We start from the raw sequence: 26,728 nt of genomic DNA, 5'->3' as shown, positions 1-26,728 counted from the left end.
CCCTTTTTCCTCATGCACAGGACAGGCACCACCTACTTTTTTTCTTTTTTTTTTAAACTAAATGCCATGCAAGTTAGAAAAATAGACTGCAAACTCACAAGACAGAGAAATCAAAGTTCGTCTCCAGAGAAGAGGTTGATTTCACTTCAATTTTTTATTTCATATTTTTCTAAGATGTGGAAATAGCAACAAAAAAAACTTGAGAGCGGTAACCAAGACAACAGTAACAACATGAGCAGAGAGCCACTGAGGGTTTTTTTTTTTTTTTTTTAATCGAGTCCCCCCTCTCTTACTCCTTTTGCCAACCCCAAACTGCCAGGTACAAGACGGACACCTCGCTTGTTTTGTTCGCTTTTTTTGCGGTCCTCTGCTTTTGCGCCGTGCGGGCGACTTCCACGCGCCTGGTGTGTGTGTGTATGTAACCTGTAAGTGTGGGCCTGTGTGTCATGTGGCTCTCATGTCATTTGAAGCTGTCCCAATCCCACAAAGTTCCGGGCCCCTCCCCTCCCACTCTTTTTCCCACTAGCAGCACCCGTCCCAGAAAGGTGATCGCCCTCGTGTGCGTCCGGAGCTGTGCGCTGCAGTGGTTGTTGGTTTTTTTTTTTTGTTTTTTTGTCATTTTTATCAAGACACTAGTGTGGCTGGAAGCTAGCACCGCCGCCCCCCTCCGACACAGAGAAAAGAGGCACGGTATCTTAAAGTCTAAATCTAGAGTTCAAGTCTGCCGTCTGTCTGGTCTCAGCCTGTCCTGGTTTACAAGGCTGTGTGGGAGCCACCCTGGACCCTCAGAAGACCCCCAAACAGGTGAGAGGAGGAAGACGCCCCCCTCAGTCCTGTTGATAAATAGAGATGCCTCAGCGCGCGACCCCGCCCAGGGCTGCGTTACGTCACATCACCCCTCCCGGTTTAGTTTTTGTGGTTGCCAAATGTCTCAAACACAAACACACGTACGTACACGCACGCACTGACCCCGACGCTGTCCACTCGGAATGAGGACAAGCGCCTTGAATTTTGGCACCAGACTTGTTTTTCCTCACGTTGGCCAGCCACTCTTTCCATTTCTGTATCCTCTTTTCTCCTCTTGGAACCAAAAAAAAAAAAAAAAAATTGGAAGAACACCTCTCCCTCTTTTTTCCACTTAGGAAACAAAAACAAACTTAATGGAAAAAACTGTTTTTTTTTAATTATTATTTTTTTCAAATTCAAGGCACAATGTCTATCAATATTCCAATCTGTCTGTCTCCGCTCCCAGGTTCAGTGTGCGAACGCCGCGTCACGTAAGCTATTGGACTGTCTGCTCGTAATGCCACTCCCTACAGCCTACATCTCTCGAGTCTGTACTTTAACACTGTTAAAGAGACGCGTCTGTTTTGGTTGAGAGAGAGCGACCACCAAGTCCAAACCAGTGATAAACAATGAACAAAATTAACAGAAAAAAAAAGACACAAATAAAGACAACCGTTTCAAAAAACAAAACAAAAAAAAAAAGTCTCGTCCTGTTTCTTGTATTTCAGTATTTTTAAAAATCAAGTCATATCCACCAGCTCTTTTTTGGCAAGCTAGTTGTTTTTTTAAATAAGCACTAAGTACTGATAGATAGGATAGCATACACCGTTAACGTGTGTTTTTAAGTAGATGCGTTTGTCGTTTTTTTGTACTTTTTCACTCTCGTAGTATGAATTCAGGTATTTTGTCAGGTACTTTTCACTCATCTGTTTAAGGTTTAAGTTAATGCAAGCAGGGACAGAGTTTGCCATGGAGTCTTGCTCTAGACTTGGGTTCGCGAGGGGCAGGGCCGTCTCTTTACGAGACCCCGTTGACCAGGGTCAAGGTCTCGCCGGCCGAGCTCATGCCTTTGTTGGGGGAACCCTTGGAGGGCGTTCGCTCATCCTTCGTGGCGCTGGTCCCGTTCTCCTGTGTGTGGGAAAGGCGAGAACAGATGAGAATGGAACAACAAACTGATTTACCAAAAACTACGACCCCTTTTCAAACACAGGAACTAGGAACTTTTTGAGAAACCAATTAAATTTGGGGTGGGAATTACAAAGATGACTGTTGCCAATCGGTCAAAATCACACAGTACTTCTACTTCATGCCATGTGGATGTATGCCTCCACACACCAGTCAAGTTGCACTTACAGCTTACACCCATGAAAATCTGGATGCTTCACATACAGATGATCTATACCATAAGCACAGTTCCGAGGTGGTCCTTGATGGTTCTTGAGTTATGGCCAAAAACATGTTGTATGAGGTCATGGTAACCTTGACCTTTGACCATTTGATTGTAATCATTTCATTCTTGAGTTGTCCAGCTGGACAAATTTGAGGAAACTCCCTCAAGGCCTTTTTCAGATACTCATGAAAACGAGACGGACGCAAGGTCACAGTGACCTTGACCTTTGAACACCAAATTCTAATCAGCTCATCCCTGAGTCCAAGGAGGTGTTTGTGCTAAATTTGAATAAATTCCCTCAAGGTGTTCATTAGATACCACTTTCACCATGACCTTGACCTTTAACCACCAAGACCTGATCAGTTTAATCTTGAGTCTTTTCAAATGTTTGCGCCAAATTTGAAGAAATTCCCTTGAGATATCGTGTTCACAAGAATGACAGACACGGCCACAGTGGCCTTGAACTTTCACCAATGACCACCAAAATCTAATCAGTTCATCCTTGAGTCCACGTAGATGTTTGTGCTAAATTTGGAGAAATTCCCTCAAGGTGTTCTTGCAATATTATTCTTGAGATATCACGTTCAGAAGAATCAGAGGGACAGACTGACAGCTGCAGGCATAACAAAAAAATACTTTAGTATTGATTTAAGACAATTTTAGGAGGAGGAGAGACCACCTGTTTGATAACATTATAAGTTAAATTCGGCTTTCCTGTCAGCTTCCCAACTCATTTTAACAGAGAAAGAAAAAAGTGAGAGATGGCAGCAGTGACCTGAAAACACAGCGCAGGCGAGACGACGCTTAGGTGCAGTGAGAGAGCCAGCGAATGGGGGAAATAAAGCATTTTTTGATGGTTTCAGGGCGGTTACATTCTAAATCACCAATAAATAACCATCAAACACCCAACAGATGATTTACTGTATAGATAGAGTCTTAGTTCAATTTTCCTGCTCTCTTTCATTTAATATATCCAACTTGCAGCAATACTCTGCAGCACTAAATGCCATCACAGCGATTTACAAGTTTCTTACAACATGTCTTTGAAATGGGGGCACACTGAACTGCAGGCTGCAATGTGTTCAGCAGACTAATTTGCCACATTTTCATGGGTCTTTAGACTGTGGTGGAAACGCAGATAAAATGACGGGAACTTTGGGTCAAAACACATATTTTGGCTGAGGTCAGTGAGTATGTTTCTGCCTGTACCTTGGGCTCGGGGCCAGCATGGTTTTCCTTCTGGGGCAGGTTCTGTCTGCTCTGGGACTCAGCACGGGATATGTAGTCAGCAACAGTCACTGGAAACATTACAATCTGTTAGCTAGAACAAGTGCTGGGAGCTACAGGGTACATACGCTGTAGATGGAGATTCAAAATGCAAATTCCAAAGTTGATGAAGCTGCTGAGTAGATATTATTGATAGAGAATCTCCTCTTCATCTAAAGAGAAGAAAAGTTAACCAGTAAGACACGGTGTCTCACCACTGTCACCTTGCTGTCTGTCACGGCTGGCTGAACCTCCCTCTGGGCGGTTGCCACGGTTACGACGACGGCGGCTTCTGTTGCGGCGCTGAGGTCGTGCCTCTTCATCTAACAGTCAAAGGAGAAAATATGGGTTACTCCCTCTGATAGTGTCACAGAAAATCATTTTCAATTTCATCGACAAGCCTGTTTCAGTGATTCACTATGCAGTACATCCACTTTCACAAGTGGTAAAAATGTCCATTTTCACACATGATTGGACAGCTCACCCAGTCCGTTCTCGCTGGGGCCCGCCTGGCCATCCGACTCTGCAGCAGCGTCCATCACGCTGGGCTCTTGGTCGTTGCGGCGGCGTCTGGAGCGTCTACGGCGGTCTCCTCCCATGCCTTCACTGATATCTGTGTCGGCCAACTCGCCTTCACCCTCCAGCAGCGAGTACGGGTTGCTGTCCGGGTCCCTCAGCACTGGATGAGCCAAAGATAATTAGCATCACAACTACACTTCTCTAAATGTTAAAGATTTGCTTTAATTTGAACACAAAGACTGCCAAATTAAAAACCACGCTGTGAATGCTCTTCAACAGCTTTAAATGAGGAGCGTTCTACAGTGGCTTAGATTCTGACTTATGAAAGTGATTCACACTGAGAATTGTTTTTGTATTTTTAGTATACATGAGGTGCAAGAGTACATAAACAGCATCAAATTAGAGCTTGCTTGTGAAAAAAAGTGCCAGTGGAGGATTCCCAAAAACCCCTCACAGAGGTCCTAAAATCCTAGAAACATCCTGCAATCCTAAAAATGTCCGGCAATCCTAAAAAAGATCCTAAAATACCAGAAATGTTTTAAAGTCCTAGAAGTGTCAGGATATCTAAGAAATGTCCTAAATCCTAGAGTTGTCCTAAAATTGTTAAAAAGTCCTAAAGTCCTAGAAAAGTCCTGACATCCTAGAAATGCAAAAACAAACCAAGCTGAGTATGCTCGCTTTAGGTTCTGTTTCTCATCTTATGATTGAAAGATCACATAACAGTCCAGGTTGAAATGTAATGCTCTTGTTTTGGGGTTTTAACTACCTGAGCTGATGGAGTTGGAAGGCTTGGATCCGGGCCCCCCACGTCCTCGGCCGGAGTTAGAGCCTCGGCCTCTGCCGCCCCGTCGGGAGCCTCTCTCATCGCCGCCTATGCCACGGGGCCGCTGATCTCGCTCGCCAACATCCTCCGACTCAGAAGCATTCGACAGTTCAGAGTTGGTGCCTGGATCAAGCACAGACAAGTAATGTGAAAACATGTGTGTAACTTTTCCTCTATATCACTCTCAAATGTGTCCAACTGATAAAATGTCTCCGCTCTTTCATTCTCACCATATCCAGAGTACTGGCTGTTGGAGGCTCGGCGTCCTCTGCCGCGGCCTCCGTAGGTGCGAGAGGTGTGAAGTGAGTTGCTGCTCTCATCGGTCAAGTAGCCCTTCTCCCGTTCAGCACCTGGGCCCCCGGTCCGACTAGGAGGCGCGCGGTACCCAACCCCGATCTGACGGAGCTGCTCGTCGATCTGGAGACGCTCAAGGCGCAGCTGCTCCACTTCCTACAAGACAGGGACAATGAGACAGCTGTTGATAGTGTGTGATTCATAGTGTCTTCCTCAGGACACGGTTTATTGAAATGTTTCGAGAAAATCCCCCTCCCTCCCTGCAGCCTATTCGTCCGCACACCCTGATGTTTGCCTGATATTAAACACAAACAGATGGGAAATAAAAGTGCAGATGAAAACATCTAAAAGAAAAGCGCACGGAAAAACAAATAGCACCAACATAAACAGTCTTTAAAAAAATAACAGTTATCAAGGTGAGTCATTTATGGCATTGATTCCTTGATAAATGAATTAATTAATTATAAAGGGCTGAGCAATATGGCCTATAATTTATATTGCAATATTTTTGGCCTATATCACAATTCACAATGCATTTCTCCATATTTTGAGATCTCCTTAAAGTACTGTAGACTAATTAATACAGAATTACTGAGTAACCTACAGTTACAAAGATGTTAAACTGCTGTTATAATAAAGTTAAAGTAATATTATAATAAAGCTGAATAAAGGTAAAAGGTAGATTTATTTATCATTTTTTAAACAAAGTTTAAAAAACAAAATTACATATGTTGAAGGATGAGTTGAAGGTAAAAGTAAAGTGAAGTACTATTACAATAAATGAAATTATTAAATAAATTACTGTTACAGCAAGTTGAATAAAATATGGTTATCATAAAGTTAAAGTACTGGTATAATTAAATTAAAGTTAATTAAAGGACTGTTTTAAAATGTTGAATACAGCACTTTAATATAAAGGAGTGTTAAAACAAAGTTAAATAGAACATTGTTGTAATAAAGTTAAAGTACTACACATAAAGTGAAATAAAGTATTGTTGAATCCAATAACTGTTGTCCAATAAAGTAATGTACAACAAAGTTACGTAAAGTACTTTTAGATTCAATTTAAATGAAGTATTGTAAGAACAAAGCTAAATAAAATATAGTTATAATAAAATTAAAGCACTGTTATGATGAAGTTTGAGTGTTGTCACAATTAAGTTAAATAAAGGACTGTCATAATAAAGCTAAATAAATCAGTTACCGAAAAAAGTTACAATAAATTCAAATTAAGTATTGGTATAATAGTTACATAAAGTACTGTTATCATAAGTCTAATAAAGTATTGTTATAATAACGTTAAATGAAGTACTGTTATAATAACATTAAGTGAGGTACAGTTATAATAAAGTCAAAATAAATTGCTATTTTAATAAAGTGAAATAAAGTACTGTTATAATAAAGTCAAAGAAGTATTGTTATAAAGTGTCTGTGAGAGGAAGAGAGCAAGAGTCTAATGCTGCTAGCTTACAAAAATAAGACCATTTGTATTTAATGTTCTCGATATAGTAATTTCATACATCCCACATGGAACAAGCTGCAATTGTATAATAAATATATAATGTAACAGTAATTTAATCTCATTTCTGCTAGTACCACGCAGGATATTGTATCTAGACATAACAAGGTGAACTGGGCTCTGTTTGTCATAATTATGCGGCGGCCCAAAAGAGTGCTGACATTCTATGCAAATGATCTGACCAACATGCACGATGAGGATTAACTAGAAACAAAGCAGCTGTGCTGCATTTTAAACCAGGTGGTCCCCATGTGCAAGCTCAAAAAAAAAAACGATTGCAATGACTCACTGCAATCACACAAGGGTGATAAAAAACTGATATGAGATTATATACATACAGATTGTGGAAAAACGTATTTTGTTGGCAGACATCTCTGTTCTGCCTGTAAAACACTGCACACAAATTTTGCCGTATTGAGCTGAGACCAAGCCGTGATCTTCAGACACCTGCTGTGGGCCTTTGTGCTTGTTATTAAGTCTATCACTCTACCACTAAGTGGCAGTCATGCGTAAAGTATAGTGTTCCAACCAGACCAGACATTTGGTGCAAAATCACCTCCCCTGAAAACCCTGAGTGCTTTCACAGAATGTACACTTTTGTTCAAACACCTCCGAATTTTTGACAAACGACTGATTAGCTTGTAGAGATCCAGGTTGGGAAAAGACAGCGTTGTCTTATTGGTAGAACATTTCTGGATGTGACTTCAATGACAAAGTGGACGGAAACTACCCCCTCACTTTTTAATCTACCTGGACAGACAAAATGACCAACACATGGCACAGTATAGCTGAAAGATTCATAATGTGCACTCTGGCCCCTTTGACTCACACATGCAAAAACTCACTGGATAGATCGTCCCGAGTGGTTGCTAAGATTTATTTAAGTTTCCCAGGCCGACGTGTTCTTCCCCCAGCTTTGGGGTTCCTAACAATCAACAGACATTATCACAGTTCTCCAGCTGAATAGTATCATTTTGCGGGGGATCCACTGGACCTCTGTCCCGTCCATGTGACAACCAATGCTCTCCATCACAGCATTCAACACACAAAGTTACAGCCAAGATAAGCTATCGGTTTATCATGTTTGCTGACTCTTAAATAACATCTTTAATTACTACTATCATCTTCTGGCAGTATCACATTTTGGAAATTTAAAATACTGTTATAGTAAAGTTCAAGTGTTGTTACAATTAAGGTAAATGAATTACTGTTGTCAAAAATTGATTTAAATACTGTTATAATAAAGTTAAATATAGTAACTTCAGAAAATCACTGTTATAATAAAGTTACAGTACTGTATAATAAAGTCAAAGAAAGTAGTGTTATAATAAAGTCAAAGTACTGTTGTGATAAAGTTGAATATGGTAGTGTTATAATTAATTTAAATGAAGTACTGTTATCAAAAAGTTAAAGTACTGTTATAATAAAGTAAAACAAAGTACTGTTATGATGAATCTAAATAAAGTACTGGTTTAATAAAGTTCTGGCTCAATAAAGGCAAATCAAGTATTGTTTAATAAAGTGCTGTCATAAAAGAAAAGTCAAAGTACTGTTATAGTAAAGTCAAATAAAATACTGTTTTAGTAAAGTTTAATAAAGTACTGTTATAAAAAAAAAAGTAAAAGTACTGTGACACATTAAGTCAAATTTAGTACTGTAAAAACAAATAAAGCCAGAATATGGTATAAGCTTTCTGAAACTTCAACAAAATCTTTCCATAACTAGTACAATCTTTTGGCAGTATCACAATTTTAAAAATATTTTTGGAAAGCCACTAATGCCGTTTACACAGATAAGGGGGGTGGGCTTTGACGTCTCATGACAGCAGTGCGGTGACAGCAGTTTCAGTGGTGTTTTAGCGGCTGATTTGGAGTCGGGGGGTCTCACTTCACAGTGTGACAGCTGCCTCCACCAACGACAGCTGAACCCTCGAGGGAGGCGTGAAGGAAGAGAGGCAGGGCGAGAGAGGGGTCTGCTGTTATTTTTGGTAGCTGAGGGTCCAGATAGCTTGTAATCTAAACTCCTGCGTACCCTTCACCCCATCCCGGAGAGGGAGGCTATTTATAAAAGCACATGAGGTAAGGGCAAAACGAGGCGCTCTCAGCAGCTTTCCTCATGAGGCGCTGGGCAGGGCGGGGAAACAGGTGACCCATATGAAATGACCCTGCACACACGCCCATATTTCCAAACAGCGCTCTGTCCTATCCACGTTTATAAGGACCTGTGCTTCTAAGAAACAAGCTTCCTCGACTAAGTGTCCAAAGCAGAAATACGTGTATGAAATCAAGTTTTATCTGACTTGTTTTGAGTGACAGGAACAGGGAAAAAAAAGCTAGTGCCACCATCTACTGGTGAACATGGAGGATGGACTGACCTGCAGATAGGACACGTGGTACTCCAACAGAGCCTGAGCGTTGCTGATGTTCTCTTTAGTTCCCACGAACACGAAGGGAACCATGCCCTGGTGAAACACAAAGAAGAGGCGATAAAGAGTATAGTGTCTTTTTCAAATAAACAGATAATCATCACTTTAACCCTTTGAAACCTGGAGCGACATCTGTTTTCTTATGCTGCTTTCAGATGTCTTTCAAAAGTATTTAAATTTTTTAACTCTGAGAAAATTATTATTTCAAGTTATTTCAAAAATATGGGAAAAAGGGCAGCTCGGGTCAGAAATGTTTCACAAATTGCAAGAAATAAGTAGATTTAAAAAAAACTGTCTAGGTTAAGAAAGATAAAAGCTCGGGGAAAAACTGTATTTATAATTAGCATAATTACATTCTTAAATTTATTTTGCACAATTATTACCAATTTTTAGGCACCTTTTCCAGGTCATTTCATGTTTGTTTGTTTTTTATTTTATTTTTCATTTTTTAGAAACTCTTTTTCGGGTAATTTCTTGTACTTTTTACTGGTTTCTTGCTAATTTTTTCTTTCATTTCTGATTGCCTTCTTCACATTGCAAAAAAATAGCACATTTGAAAAACTATTTTTTAAAGCAAGGGAAAATTCTATTTATAATTATCATAATTCCATTCTTAAAATTATGTTGCAAAATTATGAATTTTTAAGCACATTTTTTAGGTAATTTCCTTGTTTGATGTTTACTTTCTTTTTCATTTTTAAAAAACTATTTATCAGGTAATTTTCTTGAACTTTTTTAAACTAACTTCTCGTTCATTTTTGTGTTATTTCTTTTTTTCGTTGCTTATTGCCTTCTTCAGATAGCCAGAAATTAGTAGATTCTTTTTTTAAAGCTCCAGGGAAAAAATAAAAAGGCTAGGGATAAACTACATCTATAATTACAATAATTGCATATTTAAAATTATGTCTTGCTATTTTGCTAATTATTGTGTCATTTGTTATTTGTTGTTCATTGCCTTCTTCCCATGTTTTTGAAAAAAAAAAAGTTGCTCAGGTTTCAAGGGGTTAAACACTGAGCCCCATTCTCAAGGAGACTCCGAAACAGTTCAGACCTTACTGAAAAATATCATGTTAACTGGTGAATTACAGACCATTTCTGGATTTATTAATATGCTTAAAAACCACATGAAGCAACAGAAACAGACAGCATAGTTCCCACACACAGCCAACAGAAGTGACATACGCGGCTGTGTGTATTCAAAGCCATGAAGACACAACTTCTAGTGACAAAACAAAGAGACAAAGCAGCAGAACTCAACAGTGTCAAAGCAGACGGCACACGGGGCTTCTACACTCTGCTGCGGTTAATAAGCTTTGCTTTTTTGGAGAGCAGAGGGTGTAGGGGAGGGTGGGGGGGTGGTGGTGGTGGGTGGGTTGGTGGGGAGGGAGGGGTTAATAGGGGACTGGGAGGCCAGCCGAACGGTCAATTCACCTCTTTGCTGCTGGCAGTGTCGTCCCTGCCTGCCCCCTGCCTGCCTACCTCCTCCCGGGGAAGCTTTTTGTCGTTGTCTCCCTCGATCCTGACGCGGACCACGCCCGACTTGTCCACGATCTCCTGGATGACTTTGCCGTTCTTGCCGATGACTTTGCCTGTGCAAATGAGAAAGAAGACAAAAACAAGAAGGTTAAAAGAATATCATAATGATGAGAGTGTATATGTGTAATGGTAGGAGTTAGGGATGCGCCGACTCTGAAATTTTAAGCAGTACCAATATTTAAAACAACAATTTGTCCCTAAGCCAATACAATTGTTTTCTTGGGTGTTGTTTGTTTGAGTTTTGAAATTTACTTTGCTGTTTGTGCAAGTAAACAAAGAAATTAACAAAGGCATGACAAAAAAAAACTGTTTCAAAGTTATTCAGCGCATCTTTGCATGAGCACATATTCAATCATACAAATTTATGAAACAATCTTTAACATACCCTAACTTTAGATTAAGAATGTTTTTGAAAGAAATAATTACTTTAAAAGCCTTTTTACAATATATCATAATTCCCTCACTAATTTTTCTCCTTCAAATTGTTGTATTTATACAAGTTTGTCGCCAAAAAACTTAATTTTACACGATTATATTTGAAACCATCCAGTTAACGATAGAATATACCATCGCCCAACACTTATTTTTACTGAACAGAACTGAAACGCATCAGAATGTAACCAAATGCAACCTCCGTCAGCTGTTTCCTCCAACCAGCAGCTGCCAACAGCTGACAGCTGACATTAACTAACTGCTGTCCTGCAGATTTCAACGCAGATTTGTTGTTCACTGTGCATCAATGGTGAGTTTATTGCCCAATTTCCTCCTAAAGGCATCTTAGGAAAGATTTGCTTCTATCCAAACACATTCTCATCCCCGTAGTCTCGAGCCGTGCTTTTAAGGCCCCGTGTCCACCAAAGTGTCTTTTCTGAGGCCAGCATCTTTTTTTTTTTTTATTGCTTTGAAAAGGTAGTGCTGCGTACACTGAGCTACAAACACCAGCGGCGTGACACGCTGCTGAGTATCTATTCTGCACTGAGTGCTGCCCATGGGACGATTTTTTTCTTCTGTTTTGAGTACTGATAGGTGAAAAAAATGTTTAACTCTGGATAAAACCTCTGACACAGACCAGCAGTTCCATCCTCTCTCTGCATGTTTCAGACTAGTCATTATCCTGACCAAGTACTCTACCTTGTGCCAATGCCACCATGTTTACTTCTGAAGATATTCTATATCATAGCAACCACTGGAAAAAAATGCTTTCATGCGCTCCCAGTGGGACATCTTCAGCTGGGGAAAAAAAAAACCCATTGGTAGACACGGGGCTTTAGCCTGCGCAAAGTAAATGTGACACAACAGAAAAACATTGCCCACTGCCACCCGGGAATTTCCTCTTATTTGCTGATAGGCCAATGGCAGTTAACGAGGCAAATGTGAACATTTATATATATACTTTAGTGTTTAGATATATTTATTTAATATATTAGTACTTATGTTGAAATTTAATTGATATATTCTACACTTTTCTACTTCTTTTAAGACTTTTGAATGGGAGCATCTGTAACTAAAGGCAATTTCCCCTCGGGGATCAATAAAGTATTTCTGATTCTGATTCTGATTCTGAAATATCAGTGACGTGTGACTGATAAATCTCTGCATCCCTAGCAGGTGGATGTGAAGTGGTCTAGGTCACCAACAAAATGAACCTCCTCAGGAACGCAGCTCACTCACCTACAAGGTTCCTGGGTACCTGAAAGTAGTCTTCTTTGAACTCAAGATACTCTCTAGCCTGCTTTACTGCCTCTGGGGTCTGTAACACAACATCACATCATATTACACTGCAGTACATGTATCCAAATATTAGTCAAAAAAAACTGATATACGACATATTATGGCACACGAGCTGATGAAACAGCGTACCTCTCCATAGATTCTGAACGTGCAGCTCTCCTCCTCCAGCTCAATAGCTGTGACACCGGGTACCTTCCTCGCCTGCTGGATGTTGGCACCATGGGAGCCAATGGCAAGGCCCATCAGGTCCTCCCTGACCCTCACCTCCTCTTGGTACGCTGACGCTAACTGCTTACTTGTCTGGAAGGAAAACACAAAGTTGGTTTGAGGGCCATTGAGTAATTTTAGCCAAAATGGCTTGCTCGGGCTTGGAATATTTAAATTAAAATATATGAGTATACAGGCAAAATTAAAGGGAGAGTTTGGGAGAGTGGGGCTGTATGAGATATTTATCCATAGTGAGTGTACTGCATACAGTAAATGTAGGCTAGTACACCCTCAGTTTGGAGAAGCATACAGGAGTATCAACGCAGAAGTAAAGCAGTGTACTGCTGTGGATGGGGGCCGCAAGAAAACAGATTTTAGCCAACAAAAGAAATCAATACAAGTTTAAGTGTACATTATATTTTGATTTTTTTTTTAAAAATCTATTTAGTTTTTTACTGCTTTACCTTACCGTCAGACCGCAATTTCTGACAGTCAGCTGAAGTCAGTAATAGTGCTCTCTTTAAAGCCAGACTCCATTGAGAAAAGCACTGACTTTGGCATTTACAAGTGTTATTTTAGGCTCATTTAAGTCACAGATGAACACAAATAATCCAACTGATGTAGGCAGCAGTAGACCAGCAGCTCCAGTGTTCAGTGAGCCAAAATGACTGTTTTTGTCAATGGAGTCTGGTGGCTTTAATGAGAGCACAGATAGGGAAACTGAAGCCGTCAACGACTTCCCTGTTAAAAGACTGTCTAAAAAGAAAAGGTAAAGCAATGAAACTACTCTCAACCCTTTGAAACCTGAGCAAACTGACATGTTTTTTTCATACATATGGGTGGGGGACGTGCAACTCAAGTAACGGCAAAAAAAATCTCAAAACAAGGAAATTACCCAAAAATAAGCACAAAAAAGTAAAAAAAAAAAAACAAACAAAAAAAACAACCATTTTATTTTAAAGGAAAAAAAACCCAAACAGGAAAACAACCTCCAGAAAGTGCTAAACGTCTAGACGTGCTTCTGTAACATAATTTTAAATATGTAATTAAGAGAATTATAAAGAAAAATAAAAAAAAACAACAAAAAATAAATACAAAAAAAACACCATACAAGAAAGTGCTAAACTTCTAGATGTGCATTCGACATGAATTATGAAAACAGTGTTCTGGAAATGTTTCCCTTTCTTGATAATATCTAATACCCTCCACCTCTAGTTTTAAGATCAATTACTTGTCACCTTTTACTGTTTTTTTATCAAATTGCTTTTCCTGTCAAAATTGCTTTGAAAGAAAACAAACCAATTTTTAATGGTTTCAGAGGTTTAAATGCTAGTGAAAGGCACATCAATGCAGCACAAGTATACTGATATTGATCCAGGTGTTAAAGGGTTAATACAGTGTACACTTTTATGGATCTCTTTAAGTGATGGTACTCCTGCCGCTTCTCCATACTGGGAACATGCTGACAGACATCCACTGTATGTAAAACAGCACATAAGTACCCATTATAACTTCAAAAAAACCAAGCTATTCCTTTAATTGCACCGGACAGGATGTGCGCATGTGTACGTAAAACGTTTACCTCCAGATGTTTGGTGGCTTCTTCGTTGCGGGACATTAGCATAAGCTTGGTTCGGATGCTGCGGAAATGCATGTCGCTCAGGAGAGTGGCACGCTTTACTGTGGTTTCATTTGTAGACTGAAGAAAACAAAAAAAATGGATCAAGTTACAAAACATCACATTTCTCATCTTTAACAATGACTGACTATGTTATCAAAAATATGGACTGAAAATCATGTCAAAGAATAACACCTAAAAGAGGCAGGAAGAGGAGGTAAGGTAATATCCACCAAACAATACCTAAGGAATACCCAGAAAACCCTAATTTATGTTAGAATTACTGCAGCTCCTTTGTATCATTTCCTCATCTGTGAATATCAAACAGCCGTTCCCTTGTTCATGAGGTGGACTCCAGCTGAAGGGTGTATTGTGAGTACTAACCAGCACAATGAGTTCGTGTGTTTGGGCACTGTAGAAGATGCAGTTGGCTCCGATCGCTTTCCTGAAGTCTTTGTGAATGTTGTCGTTTTCACAGCTGTCGATAAGAAAACAATCCACAGGAGAGTCAGCCTTAGTTATTCATCTGGCAGCAGTGGGCCATTAGAGCGTCACCGCTCACTCAGACAACTTGACATTCAAAGAAAGGTGTCCCAGTGAGGAAAATCATCTACGCACACACCAAAGATTATCAAAATTCTGGGGTTAATTCACACAAATCTATCTTCAGGGTGTAAGTTTGACGGTGTAAAGACACTCACATGTCCCTCAGGTCTTCTGGGACAGGGATGGGGACCTTGTGGAAAGAGTTTCGAGAGGAGGGGCTGTTGGGGTTGAGGGGCCTGATGCGCTCTGCCGTGACAATCTCGTTGTATGTGGCGTCGCATGCCGCGTATTCGATCACATAGAACTGAAAACAGAACAAAATGATAGATTTTTAATCCAGAAACAGTGAGATACACAAAAGTTTAAGGCCTCAAAAACTTAACAAAATGAATAGTGTATGCTTCAAGTATCAAACCTGACTGTGTGAACAAGTATCAGAAACACACTGTGGTGTAACTAGTAGCCACGAAGTGATTTAATTTTATTTATTTATCTTTTTATTTAATGTCTTTATTTATTTCTTTGTTTATCTATGTATTTATTTTTCCTTTTTACATGATTGAAAGGTCTTCATGTTCATTTGGCAGTGTATTTTGTTTTTGAACATTCACATAAACCAAGAAAAAGAGAATGACCAAAAAAAAAAGCTTTACAGCTCAATTAATTGACAAAAAGCACACGCCAAGATATATACAGAGAAGATCTATGGAAGCATAGAACTGCCAGGCCAAATAATTTTAGGTAATAACAAAAAATGTTTCTTGTAATAACAAGATATGTTTATGTTAAAACAATAAACTGTTATTGTTTGAACAATGATTTATCTTGTTAAAACGTGAAACATTTCATTCGGTAAGGGATCCCATGTCACACAATAATGGGAAACATTTGAATTTATAACAAATAAATATGTATAAAGTTTGAACAAGAATGTTTTCTTTTAACAACATGAAAATATCTTGTAAAAATGTAAAAAATATAATCACGTAACAAGAAACCTTTCTTGTTATAACACAAAATATCTTGTATAAACAGAAAAAAACATCTTGTCATAATAAGAAATTTTTCATTTATCAAAACAGATCAGTTGTTTTTTTGGGGGGGGTTTTTTGGCCTGGCAGTTCTTAGCTTTCATATTCACATAAAAATTCTGAATCAGCTGTCAAATCAAAAATTAATTTATGTGCATTCTCAAATTAAAAATCCATTGATGTCCGCTCTCAAATTAAGAAATAATAGGTCACCTCAAAAATGCATTTATGCTACAAATTCATTCATCTTTTTAATGAAGCCACACTACACTCCTTTTCCCAGTTTCTTCTGTTTTTGAGAAAACATGAGATGGAACAAAAGCAAGATGCGGAGAAAGATGGAAAAAGATGCAGAGAAGGAAAAAGGGGAACCACGAGGCAGGGAGACGGTGAGATGAACAGTGCACACTGCATGCTCAGAAGGACAGAATTAAAGCCATCAGTCAGTGTTAGACATTCCTGCAGGCTCTTATCAGCCTGCTCCAAATAACAGCACTACAGCAGCAGCAGCAGCAGCTCCCCTGGCACTGTGGCACTACAACTCTGTCCTTTCCATATCCCACTGACCCACTATTCAACCTGCAGCTCCGGCTGGTGACTAAGAGCCACTTCTTGATTTTTATCAAAAAATATGTCAAAATACGCCAACTGTGCCACTTAGAGTGAACCTGGTGGAAATCCATTTAGGCACAAGAACGCAGAGTGAAGGAAAAAGCACAGTCTATGAAGAAATATAATGCGAAGGTACAATGTCAGAGCACATCAGGACATACTGGCTCTTTGAGCTCATTACCCAGCAGTGCTTATCTCACCACGGGCCTGTATTCACTCTCTGTACAGCAGAGCTCAATAAACAGTTCCTGGCAATGCAACTAAACACTGCTGGCAAAGTGAAAGATAATAGCCGAGCCTCTGTTACTGATTATTAAATACGGAGCTAGCCTCACTAGATCTCTTCACCGATACATGAGATCATATTCTTAATCATTTTTTCAACTAAATAGCTGCAAGAATATTTAAGCGCCAGGAACTAAAATTCAGGAACTAAACTATCCCTTCAGCGCCATAGCGTTTTTACCGCATTCAAGGCGCTGTAAAGATTAGGCAAATTAGAGCGGATTAAAAAACAGCGACTGCATGGTTTATGACAAGACAACAAAGCAGCGCCATGTTGTTCTTTTGTTATTTACTGTTGTGTGACTGTGGTGTTTGAATTAACGGAGACATACAGGGGGCGGAAAGGGGATTTAAGAACACCATAAAGACAAAAGTGCGTCACCGAAGTAGAGAGGTTATGCTTAGTGCTTTTCTGCTTTAGTACTGACAATGAAACCATTTAGAAAAATAAAGCATTGTTTTTTGTTCTCTATCTTTTCTTTGTTTTTGAAAGAGAACGTTCCCACTTACTTCTCCCTTCATCATTCTGACCCTGGCCAGCCACCAGCCACATGGCTCCTGTTCATTCGCCCTGGAGTAAACCTGTAAGGAGATACATAGGAAATGACAGCTAAGTCGCAGACAAAAAACAAACAAAACAAGAACTGTTTCATACATTAACCCTTTGTAACCTGGAGCCACATTGCCTATGCTGTGCTGCTTTCAAATGCCTTTGATATATATTTAAATGCTAAACACATCGGTGCAATTTCTTCCAAAATCATGGGGAAAAGGCATTAACAACTTGGCAGGAAATGTTATAAAAAATTGCAAGAAATGAGTAGATTTAGAAAATTATTTTTGAAAAAGCTGGGGGAAAAAATTGTCTAGGGTGAAAACAAGTTAGGGGAAAAACTATATTTGCAATCATAAATAATTATTTATAACTGTTACAAAGTTATTATAATTTTTAAGAAATTATTCTTGGTAATTTCTGTGTTGTTTATTTTATTATTTTTTTAAATTTATTTATTATTTATTTTTATGATTTTCAGTTACATTTCTTGTATTTTTTAAACTAATTTCTTGCTAATTCTTGTGTAATTTCTTCTTTGGTTCCCAACTGCTCTCTTCTCGTGTTTTTAAAAGAAGTCAAACCAATTTGTTTGGGTTTCAAAACAAAAGTTACAGACACACAGTGAACTAAAATCACATTTTGGGCAAGAAATAAGCAATGCAGTGACAGAATCATGATTCATATTTGATCAGCACTGCTTAGTTTTATCATTGATCTCAGTTTTTTCAGCCTGTTTGGGTTTTTTTTAAAAAACACAAGAAACAGTATGGCACCCACTTCCTGTTAAATAACTCTAAAACAGCATAACAGGGCACCAAAATGTATTTTTGAAGACAGTTTAGGTGACAAAAAGGCAACGCAGTTACAGGATCTTGGTTTGGTTTTGATCAGCACTGCTTAGTTTTATCATTTGATCTGAGAGAGAGAGACAGAAAGAGAGAGAGAGAGAGAGAAAGAGATCTAAATATGTTTCCATACTAAATCTGTAGTTCGAGTAACATCAGCATGATTTGGCAGATTTTCATTGATCTGGGCGCTGGCAAGATGGAGGAAAGTTAACCATAGTTCACTGAAAAACTATCCACTTGTATAAAATAAATCGGTAAAGTATCAGTTTAATTGTACTTAATCTATTTATCGTATTTTAGTAGTTTACAGTAGTTGAAAGATTTCAAAGTATTGAGAAATATATTGTTTATTGCGATATATCCTAAAAATATTGTGATACCATTTCAAAGCCATATCAGCCAGCCCCAGTCCCATATAGACGCATGTCCCAAATATAAGCCTGCTGAGTTCAGTGGTTTAAGCAAATAATAGCTTGGGCTATTTGTTGAAGTTTTACGGTAATTGGTTTGAGGTTTTTTTTCTTCTTCTTAAATGTGAATATTTTCTGGTTTCTTTTCTCCTCTATGACAGTAAACTGAATATCTTTGGCTTGTGGACAAAAAAAGAAATTTGAGGATATCATCTTGGGCTTTGAGAAACACTGACTGACAATTTTCAGCATTTTATTACACATTATAGGCCAAACAACTAATCAATAGATTGAGAAAGTAATCAACAGATTAATCGACAATGACATTCATTATCTCTTGAAGCCCTGGTCAATAATATCCGAGAATGATCCTTCTGGTGAAGTGCAAAGACACAGAGGCCTTGAGATATGAGGTCAGTGAAAACTCTAGTGGACGAGCTGAGTCAGAGTCGACGCAAAGCGGCAAGCCTTACCTCCACCTCCTCTCCTTCACCAATTTCCTTGTGGTAGTCGGCTGGAGGAGGCAACCGCACGTCGCTGAAGGGCAACTGTCTCTCTGGCTGCCAGCTGTTGCAAGAAGACACAAACGCCCGTCAGCTTATCAACAACTACAGGTAACAAATCGCAATATAGTTTCACAGTTAAAGCAGTTCATTTTCCTCTCCTCTCATGCCGGGATGGCAACGACATGGGGGTATTACCAGCTCACATTGCCAGACATAATGAAAATAAAAATTAAAATGGGTCGTTAAGTTTAATGAGGAAGTTTGAGGAGCTGTGTCTGGACAGTGAGTGACTTAATGATAGGTCCTTTTATGTTAATAAGAACTTGAAAATAGCTCATAAAGATTGCCATAAAATTCAGTAAAGACCTGCTTATCTCGACGCTTATTCAGTGTTGATATCTAAAATAACTCGTTTTGAGTCATTAAAATAATTTTTATGCCTTATTGCTACCATTTGAGACCCAAAAGGGTGTTTTCTTCATTCATTATCTTATACAGCCAAAGGATTCCTGAAGCCTAAGACAAGTTAGATTTAAGAATTTTTAAGATGTTTTAATGCCGCTGGAATAAAGTTTAAGACCAATTTTCTAATAACCAAAATTGAAGAAGGGCAATTTTATTTTGGTAATGAATTCAATGCCTTTTAAAACTTTTTAAGGATCCCCAGGAAGCCTGAAACCAGCTGCTCCGACACCTCCATGTGCTCAGAGAAAGTAAAAGGAGAAGGGGTGGGGGGCATCCAAAAAAACAACACAGGCCACCATACTGCCACCCCTCCCAACCTGCATACCTTGGGTCACTATTTTTAGGGCCACCCTGCTCTGCACTCTGAGCCAAGTAGATAAAGAGGGACCAGGGGGATGGGTGGCTGGTGGAAAGGGACAGTAGGTGGGGCTAGGAGTATAGGAAAGCATGCTATCAGTATGGTCGGGGCTGGAGGGATCAGAGCAGGAGGTAAAAAAAAATAAAAAAAATGTTAGTGACATGTATGGACAGCTGCAAAGCACAGGTGCTGAATTGGAGGATTTTAAATGCCTGGGTAAAGCATGGAGCAGTGGTCACAACTCTGGACTATTCATCATACAGCGCACATATAGGAGGTTCACAGAGAGAACAAACTTACTTGTTTTCAAAAACAATTGTGAGTGAGTCTTCGTGGACATCTTTGATGTAACCCTAGAAGAAAAACAGAGACAGAATTTTATTCCCATGAATGCACAAGACACTCAGTGATGAGGGGTGGGGCTTTTATTTTTGCATGTAAACAACATAGACAGCTGACTTGGAAGACTAGTGCTAGACCAATACTGTGACTACTGCTGAAGAAAAAAAAAAGAGAGAGAGAGAGCGCATCTAGGGCTTTTTGGAAGCCGAGACATCCCATCACTGACACAATTCTCTGGCTGTGAATTCTGTGGTGGATAAAGTGACGATGAACGCTGACTCCTCCTGACAGCGCAGAGACAGCCTGGAAATTTCTCCCTCACACTTGCAAACAAACAGAATTAAAATACACAAGCTTTGTGTGGAAGTTTGTGGTTTTACAAACATGTTCATGAGGGCGCATGTATGAAGACATAGATTCCTTGTGCTGCTTTCAGATGCCTTTCACAAGAATTTTACTCTTTGAACCAAGAGCAAATTGGTGCGCGATTTCTTTAAAAAATATGGGGGAAAGGCAATGAGTGACTTTGTAATAAATGTTTCAAAAAAGAAATTAGTAGAGTTAGAAAGTTATTTTTTAAAATGCGAGGGAAAAATGTCTAGGGAAAAAGAAAAGGGCAGGAAAAAAATTAGTGATAATTCATTAAGAAAAAAACAAAAAAGCTAGAAGAAAAACATTATAACTATCATATTTACATATTTAAAATTAATAAAAAAGTTGTTACAATTTTTGGCACTTTTTCAGGGGCATTTCTATACTTTTTTAAAAATAATTATTTTTTACTAATTTACAGTTATTTCAAATTTGGCACTTTTTCCTGGTCATTTCTGTACCTTAAAAAAATAATATTATTATGACTAATTTTTAGTTATTTCAAATGTGGCACTTTTTCCTAGTCATTTCTGTTTTGTTCTTTATTTATTTATTTTCACTAATTTTCAATTTCGATTTCTTGGGTAATTTCTTTTTTTTCTTTGCTAATGTCCCTTTTCTCATGTTTTTAAAAGAAATTAAGCCAATTAGTTTAGATTTCAAAGGGTAAAATAAGTATTTCACTGCTGGTAAGATGGACTTTTTGTAAAAAGAATCTGTCTATGCAGAACAAAGACACAAATACTTCTGAAACTTGTGCTATATGACCATCCAAAAAAACCCAGAAAAAAAGGACTGCAGCATTCGCTTTTGCACTCGCTCAGCCTCGCCGATATGGACGTGTTACGCGAAAGCAGAGACTACTACTACTACTACGAGAGAGAGAGATCACATGTTGCTTATCAATCATGACCATCCACAAATCTGTCACAGCATGCCATATGCTTTGATCACCACCACCAACGCCAAGCAAATGACATGATGGGAGGAAAGTGGTGGGTGTGGCATGTTTCACTGTGACACTACCGTATATGGGACAGAGAGATCAGGCAGTATGTTGCAAGCATGTCTGTTCACCTACTGGGAAGGTGCTTCCTCTGCAGTACAAGAGGTGGCTAGAGTTTCAGCCTGCATCATGGGTATATGTGTGTAGACACATTGGAATTTTTACAACCTTTAAGCAGTCCACTTTCACTGCAACTCTGATTATCATTCACCACTGATGCTGTTCAGACATGGTCCCAGATAATGGTCAATACATGCAACATGAAAAGTTAGTATCTTCCTCTCACACAACGAGATCCCAGTGGCACAAGTGCCGGATCGCTTTTTGAGAAGACGCCAGCAGTGAGTGACAACAGGTCGGTGTGAAAAGGTCCTTGTCCTCCAATTTTCAGAGGTCATATTAGGAGAGAGCTGCCTGTTATGTCAGAGTAATGCCTCCATCAAGTACAACCAGGTCAAAGGGCAGGCATGCCCTCTTCCTAATATGACGGGGGGCAGAGAGGGGTCACATAGGCTGCTTCATTATGACATCCAGCAGCCACGTGCAGGTACATGTGGTGATGAGCAAAACCTCATCAACCAGAAGAACCACATTTGCAACCTTAAAACAGATTACATGGGATAACTGTATCGTTTCGAGAACCCATTGTGTTTAGATATAATCATTTGATCTGCCTGCTCATGATAAAATATAAATAAATGTTAAAATATGAGATATTTGTTGATGCAAGATATGAAGCAAAAAAAAGAAACATGGCAGACTCTGTGGAAGATGAATTAGCAAACCTCCCAATTGTTTTCTTAAATCTGGTGACTATGACCTTGTTTTTTTCATCATTCTGAATTGCCTCTCTAAATTCCTACATGTTTGCGGGCTGGTGAACATAACGCCGGTGGAACTCATGTTGTTTTTTTTCCCTCTGCAGCAGTTTGAGGAGTTTGAGTCACTAGGAGGATAACTGGTCTTTCGATCCGGTCAGAACTGATCAGATCAATAGTTGAGAGAAGCAGCTGTTGCAGAAGAGAGTGAAAGAAAACTTTAAGACCAAGAGCAATGAATGGTTACATTTCATTTTAACTGCGCCTTTCATTCTGCTGCTCCGACTGTGCTCAGAGTAGGCTCTGCACTCAGAGCAAATGTATGGGAAACCCTGAACAGCCCATTCTAGGGTAACATACGTCAATTCTTATTTTCAGGTGATTATAAGCTAAAGAAAACATAGCTATGGCTTTTCTGTATCGTTTCAGCCATCAGATGTGCCCACAAAAACTGTCTGAATCGTCATTTAGGCTTTTATCACCTTGCCTGGTATGTGCTTGCTGCTGCAAAAGATGCAGCCTTTACACAAGTGCCAGTTTCCTGACAGGTGCTGTATTGCCCTGACAGGTTCATAAATATGATCCTGATTCATAGTTAAAAAGAAAAAAAAAAAAAAAAAAAATAACTCGCACTGACACCAAGGTGAATGAAGTGCATTCAAGACCGAAAATGATTATACCTCATGTGTCAGTCACAAGAGAAAAAAAAAGAAATAAAGCTTAAGCCCCACTCACTCCCATCAAGGACAACATGTCTACTGGAATATGACATTTAGAACGTCACTACCACAGTTAAGTGTCCGTCTCATCCACAAAATGAGAGCTGTGAGATAATAGAGAGGAGTGGAAGCGTTCATTCATGCCAGAGCCAAACTGTCAGCCTGTAAAACAGAACGACAGGTGAAGCGCCACGAGGAGAGTAAATATAGGCTCATCTCTAAAGCACCATGTGGTCGGTTGACCATCTGAACACCCGAAGACAGAGAAGGAGAGCACATGGAAATTCAGCTGAGAGCAATGAAAATAAGAGGAGACAAAAAATTAAGATAAGAAAACCAGGGGGATGAGAGGGGTTGTGTGCCACTCCCCAGTCACTATGGTGCCTCCTCAGATTGGGATTTGGTCTTAAACTAAATTTCTATAAAATCCCAAATTATGTCAGAACCTATAATGTTTACAAAACCCAAATTTGCATGTGTGGCTTTTAAACATTGATATTTAAGCTATCTTTCAATAAAATGAACATACAGAATTTACTTTGAAGTCAGAGTTGTAGTGTGATGTATGAAAACAAGCTGTGACACAGCAGCAACAGTGACTTTATGTGTCTAAATATGAAACCACTCTTTCTTTTGAAAATGGAGCAGAAATGAAACAGAAACTGAGGCTGCAGTTCTTCCTTGTCAGAGCAATAAACACAAAGACTACAGGCTCAGTAGTGTAGCTTTAAGGTGGGTTAGGGGACAAAACAATTCTGAAGTAGGTGAGCTCTGATGTAGCTTCTCATCATACTTGAACGCAGGAACAGCTGTCTGATTAGCAGCTCGCTTCGCTTTTAAAAGCTTGTATCCCACACTTTCAGACAAAGCAACATTCTATGAGAAACACTATATGCCGTGTCAAAAAATGTGAGAATTTAATTCCACTTGAATGCCATGTATTCATACTGACATTTACTAAAAACGACCAAATATAGGCCATACATAGTGATGACAAGTGTGCCTAGCTTGGGAGCTAGCTGGAGCTAGCTACCCAGCCCACAATGGCCAGCCCCAATGGAACGCAAAACCATCCCTGTTTGTCTGAAGTGAGCCTAAGCTAACATTAGTCAAGTAGTTAATGGCTAGCTAGGGCTTTGCTACGGAGAACAACACCCGACAGCTCTTCCTGCAACAAAACTTTTATCTGGGACAACTAGAAACTACGACTGTAACCTGGTTACCTTGTAGAAGGCCCCATTCGAGCCGCGAACTTCCACGGCCAGCCCGTCCATACTTGTCGGTAGGTCCCCACGGCTGAGCTTGTCTGTAGCCGTTACGACTCCCGGCGAGTCCGGTAACGTTACCACCCCCAGCTTCGCCGGCCCTTCGCCGCTCTCCGGCCGCTTGTGGATTTCCAGTGTTTCGGGTGGAGGGAGAGGGGCAGAGGTGAAGGGGTTGGGGAGATGGGTGTGATGGTGTCAACTAACTAATGCAACGCAGACGCTGTCTCCGGCTAGTTAGGAAGCTCCGTCGGCTGTTTTTGTCCTAATGTGGGATTCGGGTGCTCGCGAGCTGACAAGGCACCGCCACGAGCAATGGTGGAGTCTCGACGTGCGCGAGGAGGAGAAGCAAGCTAATGATGCTACGGCAGGAGGATGCTAGCTGATGGATAATTAGCTGGGAGGCTAGCTATCAACACCTTGATCCCGTCAGTTCTGAGGGATGCTAGCTGGCTAGCATGTGATAGCCTGGCTGCGTTTGTTGGTTGTGCGTGTGGCGCAGTCGTTGCGTTGAGTAATTTCACAGAAGCCGTCGCCGGGGGTCGTTTCTTCAGTCTGTGGTGCAATTTTTCAGCGGCGTTTCTTTCCCAAAAAGCGGTTTGAGGTGCACTGCCGCCCGGCGACTCCTTACTCCAACTACCCGTCCCCACAAACACACGCCGATAGAGTGAATCAGAGAGGGACTGAATGACCTCGAACACCCCACCCCTCCGTGACAGAAACCCGCCCATTAGGAAATCCTGGATTTTGATTGGTTAAATACTTCGCCAATCAATACTAGCTTTCGTTAATTGGTTTAGTAAATAAGGGCTGGTCCATAAGCGTGACCAATAAAATCTGGAGAGTTGCATCCTAAGACAATCCATTGGTTTTACTCCATGTCAATTATAATTGTATTCAAATTGACTGGCTCCCATATCTAATTTTGCCCACTCATTGATGAGTGAGGACCACCAGCCATTGTGTAAACAGCACTACAGGAAAGTTACTACACATGTTATGAATTAAGCAAAAGTTATATCACATGCTCAAAACACCTATATTCTGACTTAAAAAGAGGGGAAAACACTATATTATTAAATTGTTATGATAAAATTTAGAGATTGGCATCCCAACACATTCCATTGGTTTTACTAATGTCAATTATAGTTTTATTCAAATTTACTGGCTCCCATATCTAATTTTGCCCACTCATTAATAAGTGAGGACCACCAACCATTGTGTAAACAGCACTACAGGGATCTTACTTTACATGTTATAAATCAAGCAAAAGTTACATCCCATGCTCAAAACACCCATATTTAGAGTAAAAAGGGATAGAGAAACACTTTTTATAATCTTTATTGGCATACCTTGACATTTTGTCCAGACTCACAAAATTGTGACACCATATTGCAGTAAAATAACAAATAAAGAGGTGTAAAACATTTTGGGCAAAGTTAGGTAAGGGTATAGTTCCAAAGCACCAGGAATGCTGCACCATGAAGACCACATATGGGCAAAGACTGCTGTGAAGAGACAGCTGTGAGTAGCACACGAGAGAGGCCAGAGGTCACGGGGGAATGCCACACTGTAGGCCTACAGGAATATCCACAGTTGTGAAACTCCAGATTCAATATGGATAGAGAATATGACAGCATGCTTAATTAACTGTGATATACATAACTAGTCTTTCAGAAAGTTTTGATACAATTGTTCAAATTGTGCTTAACAAAGAATTTAAAAAAGCTTAAAACAGAGATTATTGACATAAGTAGGAAGATGACTGTCTTTGGACATGGCAGCCATTGAGCCAACAAATAACAAAACATAACGCAATCTTCTCTAATCAACGTTCAAGTACTGATATTAAGAAATTGTAATCATATTAATTTCTAGATAGCCAAAATGACCTGGCAGAGCAATGGCCCAAACTCAGCTTGCTGGAAGAAATAGGTCCACTCCAGCTGTCTGACTCAAGTGAGACTCAGAATGAATGACGCCTGAGACTCAGGCCAAACCTGGGCCGTCACTGGGCAATATCAAAAAGGACCTGGCCTAGCATCGGCATGCCCAAACAAAAAAAAAGTCCAACCACTTCCAGCTGCCCTTCTTGGCTGAGAATCAGGATGAAAGATGCCCCAGAATTGGGCCAGTTTATTTGGCCCAGTTCCAGCTGCTATCAATGCAATCACAAGGCCATTATCAAAAATCACCTGGTCCATCATTGGCCCAAACTCGGCATGCCAGGAGAAATAAGTCAGGCCATTTTTAGTTGCCTGATTTGGCTCAGATTGGGATGAGTGACAACCTAGAATCTGGCCAAATAAAGTGGCCTGATTCTGGCTGTCATCATTGTCATCATGGACCATAGTAAAAAAGATTTAAATTCATTTTCTTTGCCACTGAACCAATTGCAAAACGGCCCAGATTTGGCTACGGGGTTTGGGTTAAGGAATTTCTGAAAGTTTATGTTTGGAAGGCAGTGTAGAGTGAATT

General features: G+C 39.7%; 1 protein-coding gene across 4 annotated transcripts; it reads right to left on the bottom strand.

Moving 5' to 3' along the window:
• Positions 1-135: 135 nt before the first annotated feature.
• Positions 136-24,441, bottom strand: fxr2 (fragile X mental retardation, autosomal homolog 2). Of its 4 annotated transcripts, none has more exons than XM_042512050.1 (17): positions 24,212-24,441; positions 20,032-20,084; positions 18,876-18,969; positions 17,099-17,170; positions 14,816-14,964; positions 14,499-14,592; positions 14,079-14,195; positions 12,419-12,589; positions 12,230-12,308; positions 10,454-10,611; positions 8,972-9,058; positions 5,015-5,234; positions 4,728-4,907; positions 3,927-4,121; positions 3,658-3,765; positions 3,386-3,474; positions 136-1,914 (listed from the first exon to the last, which is right to left on the bottom strand). In XM_042512050.1, exons 1-17 carry the CDS (start codon positions 24,260-24,262, stop codon positions 1,804-1,806), a joined length of 2,028 nt encoding a protein of 675 aa, XP_042367984.1. In that variant the 5' UTR covers positions 24,263-24,441; the 3' UTR covers positions 136-1,803. The 4 variants fall into 4 exon arrangements, with proteins under 4 accessions (XP_042367984.1, XP_042367982.1, XP_042367983.1 ...); XM_042512048.1 differs by having other exon boundaries at positions 3,667-3,765; positions 24,212-24,356; XM_042512049.1 differs by having other exon boundaries at positions 10,502-10,611; positions 24,212-24,356.
• Between the last annotated feature and the right edge of the window lie 2,287 nt (positions 24,442-26,728).

Source organism: Plectropomus leopardus, chromosome 23 (assembly GCF_008729295.1).
Source record: "Plectropomus leopardus isolate mb chromosome 23, YSFRI_Pleo_2.0, whole genome shotgun sequence".
NCBI lineage: Eukaryota > Metazoa > Chordata > Actinopteri > Perciformes > Serranidae > Plectropomus > Plectropomus leopardus.
Note: the sequence above shows the minus strand (reverse complement) of the source record. Positions and strands in the feature narration are given on the sequence as shown.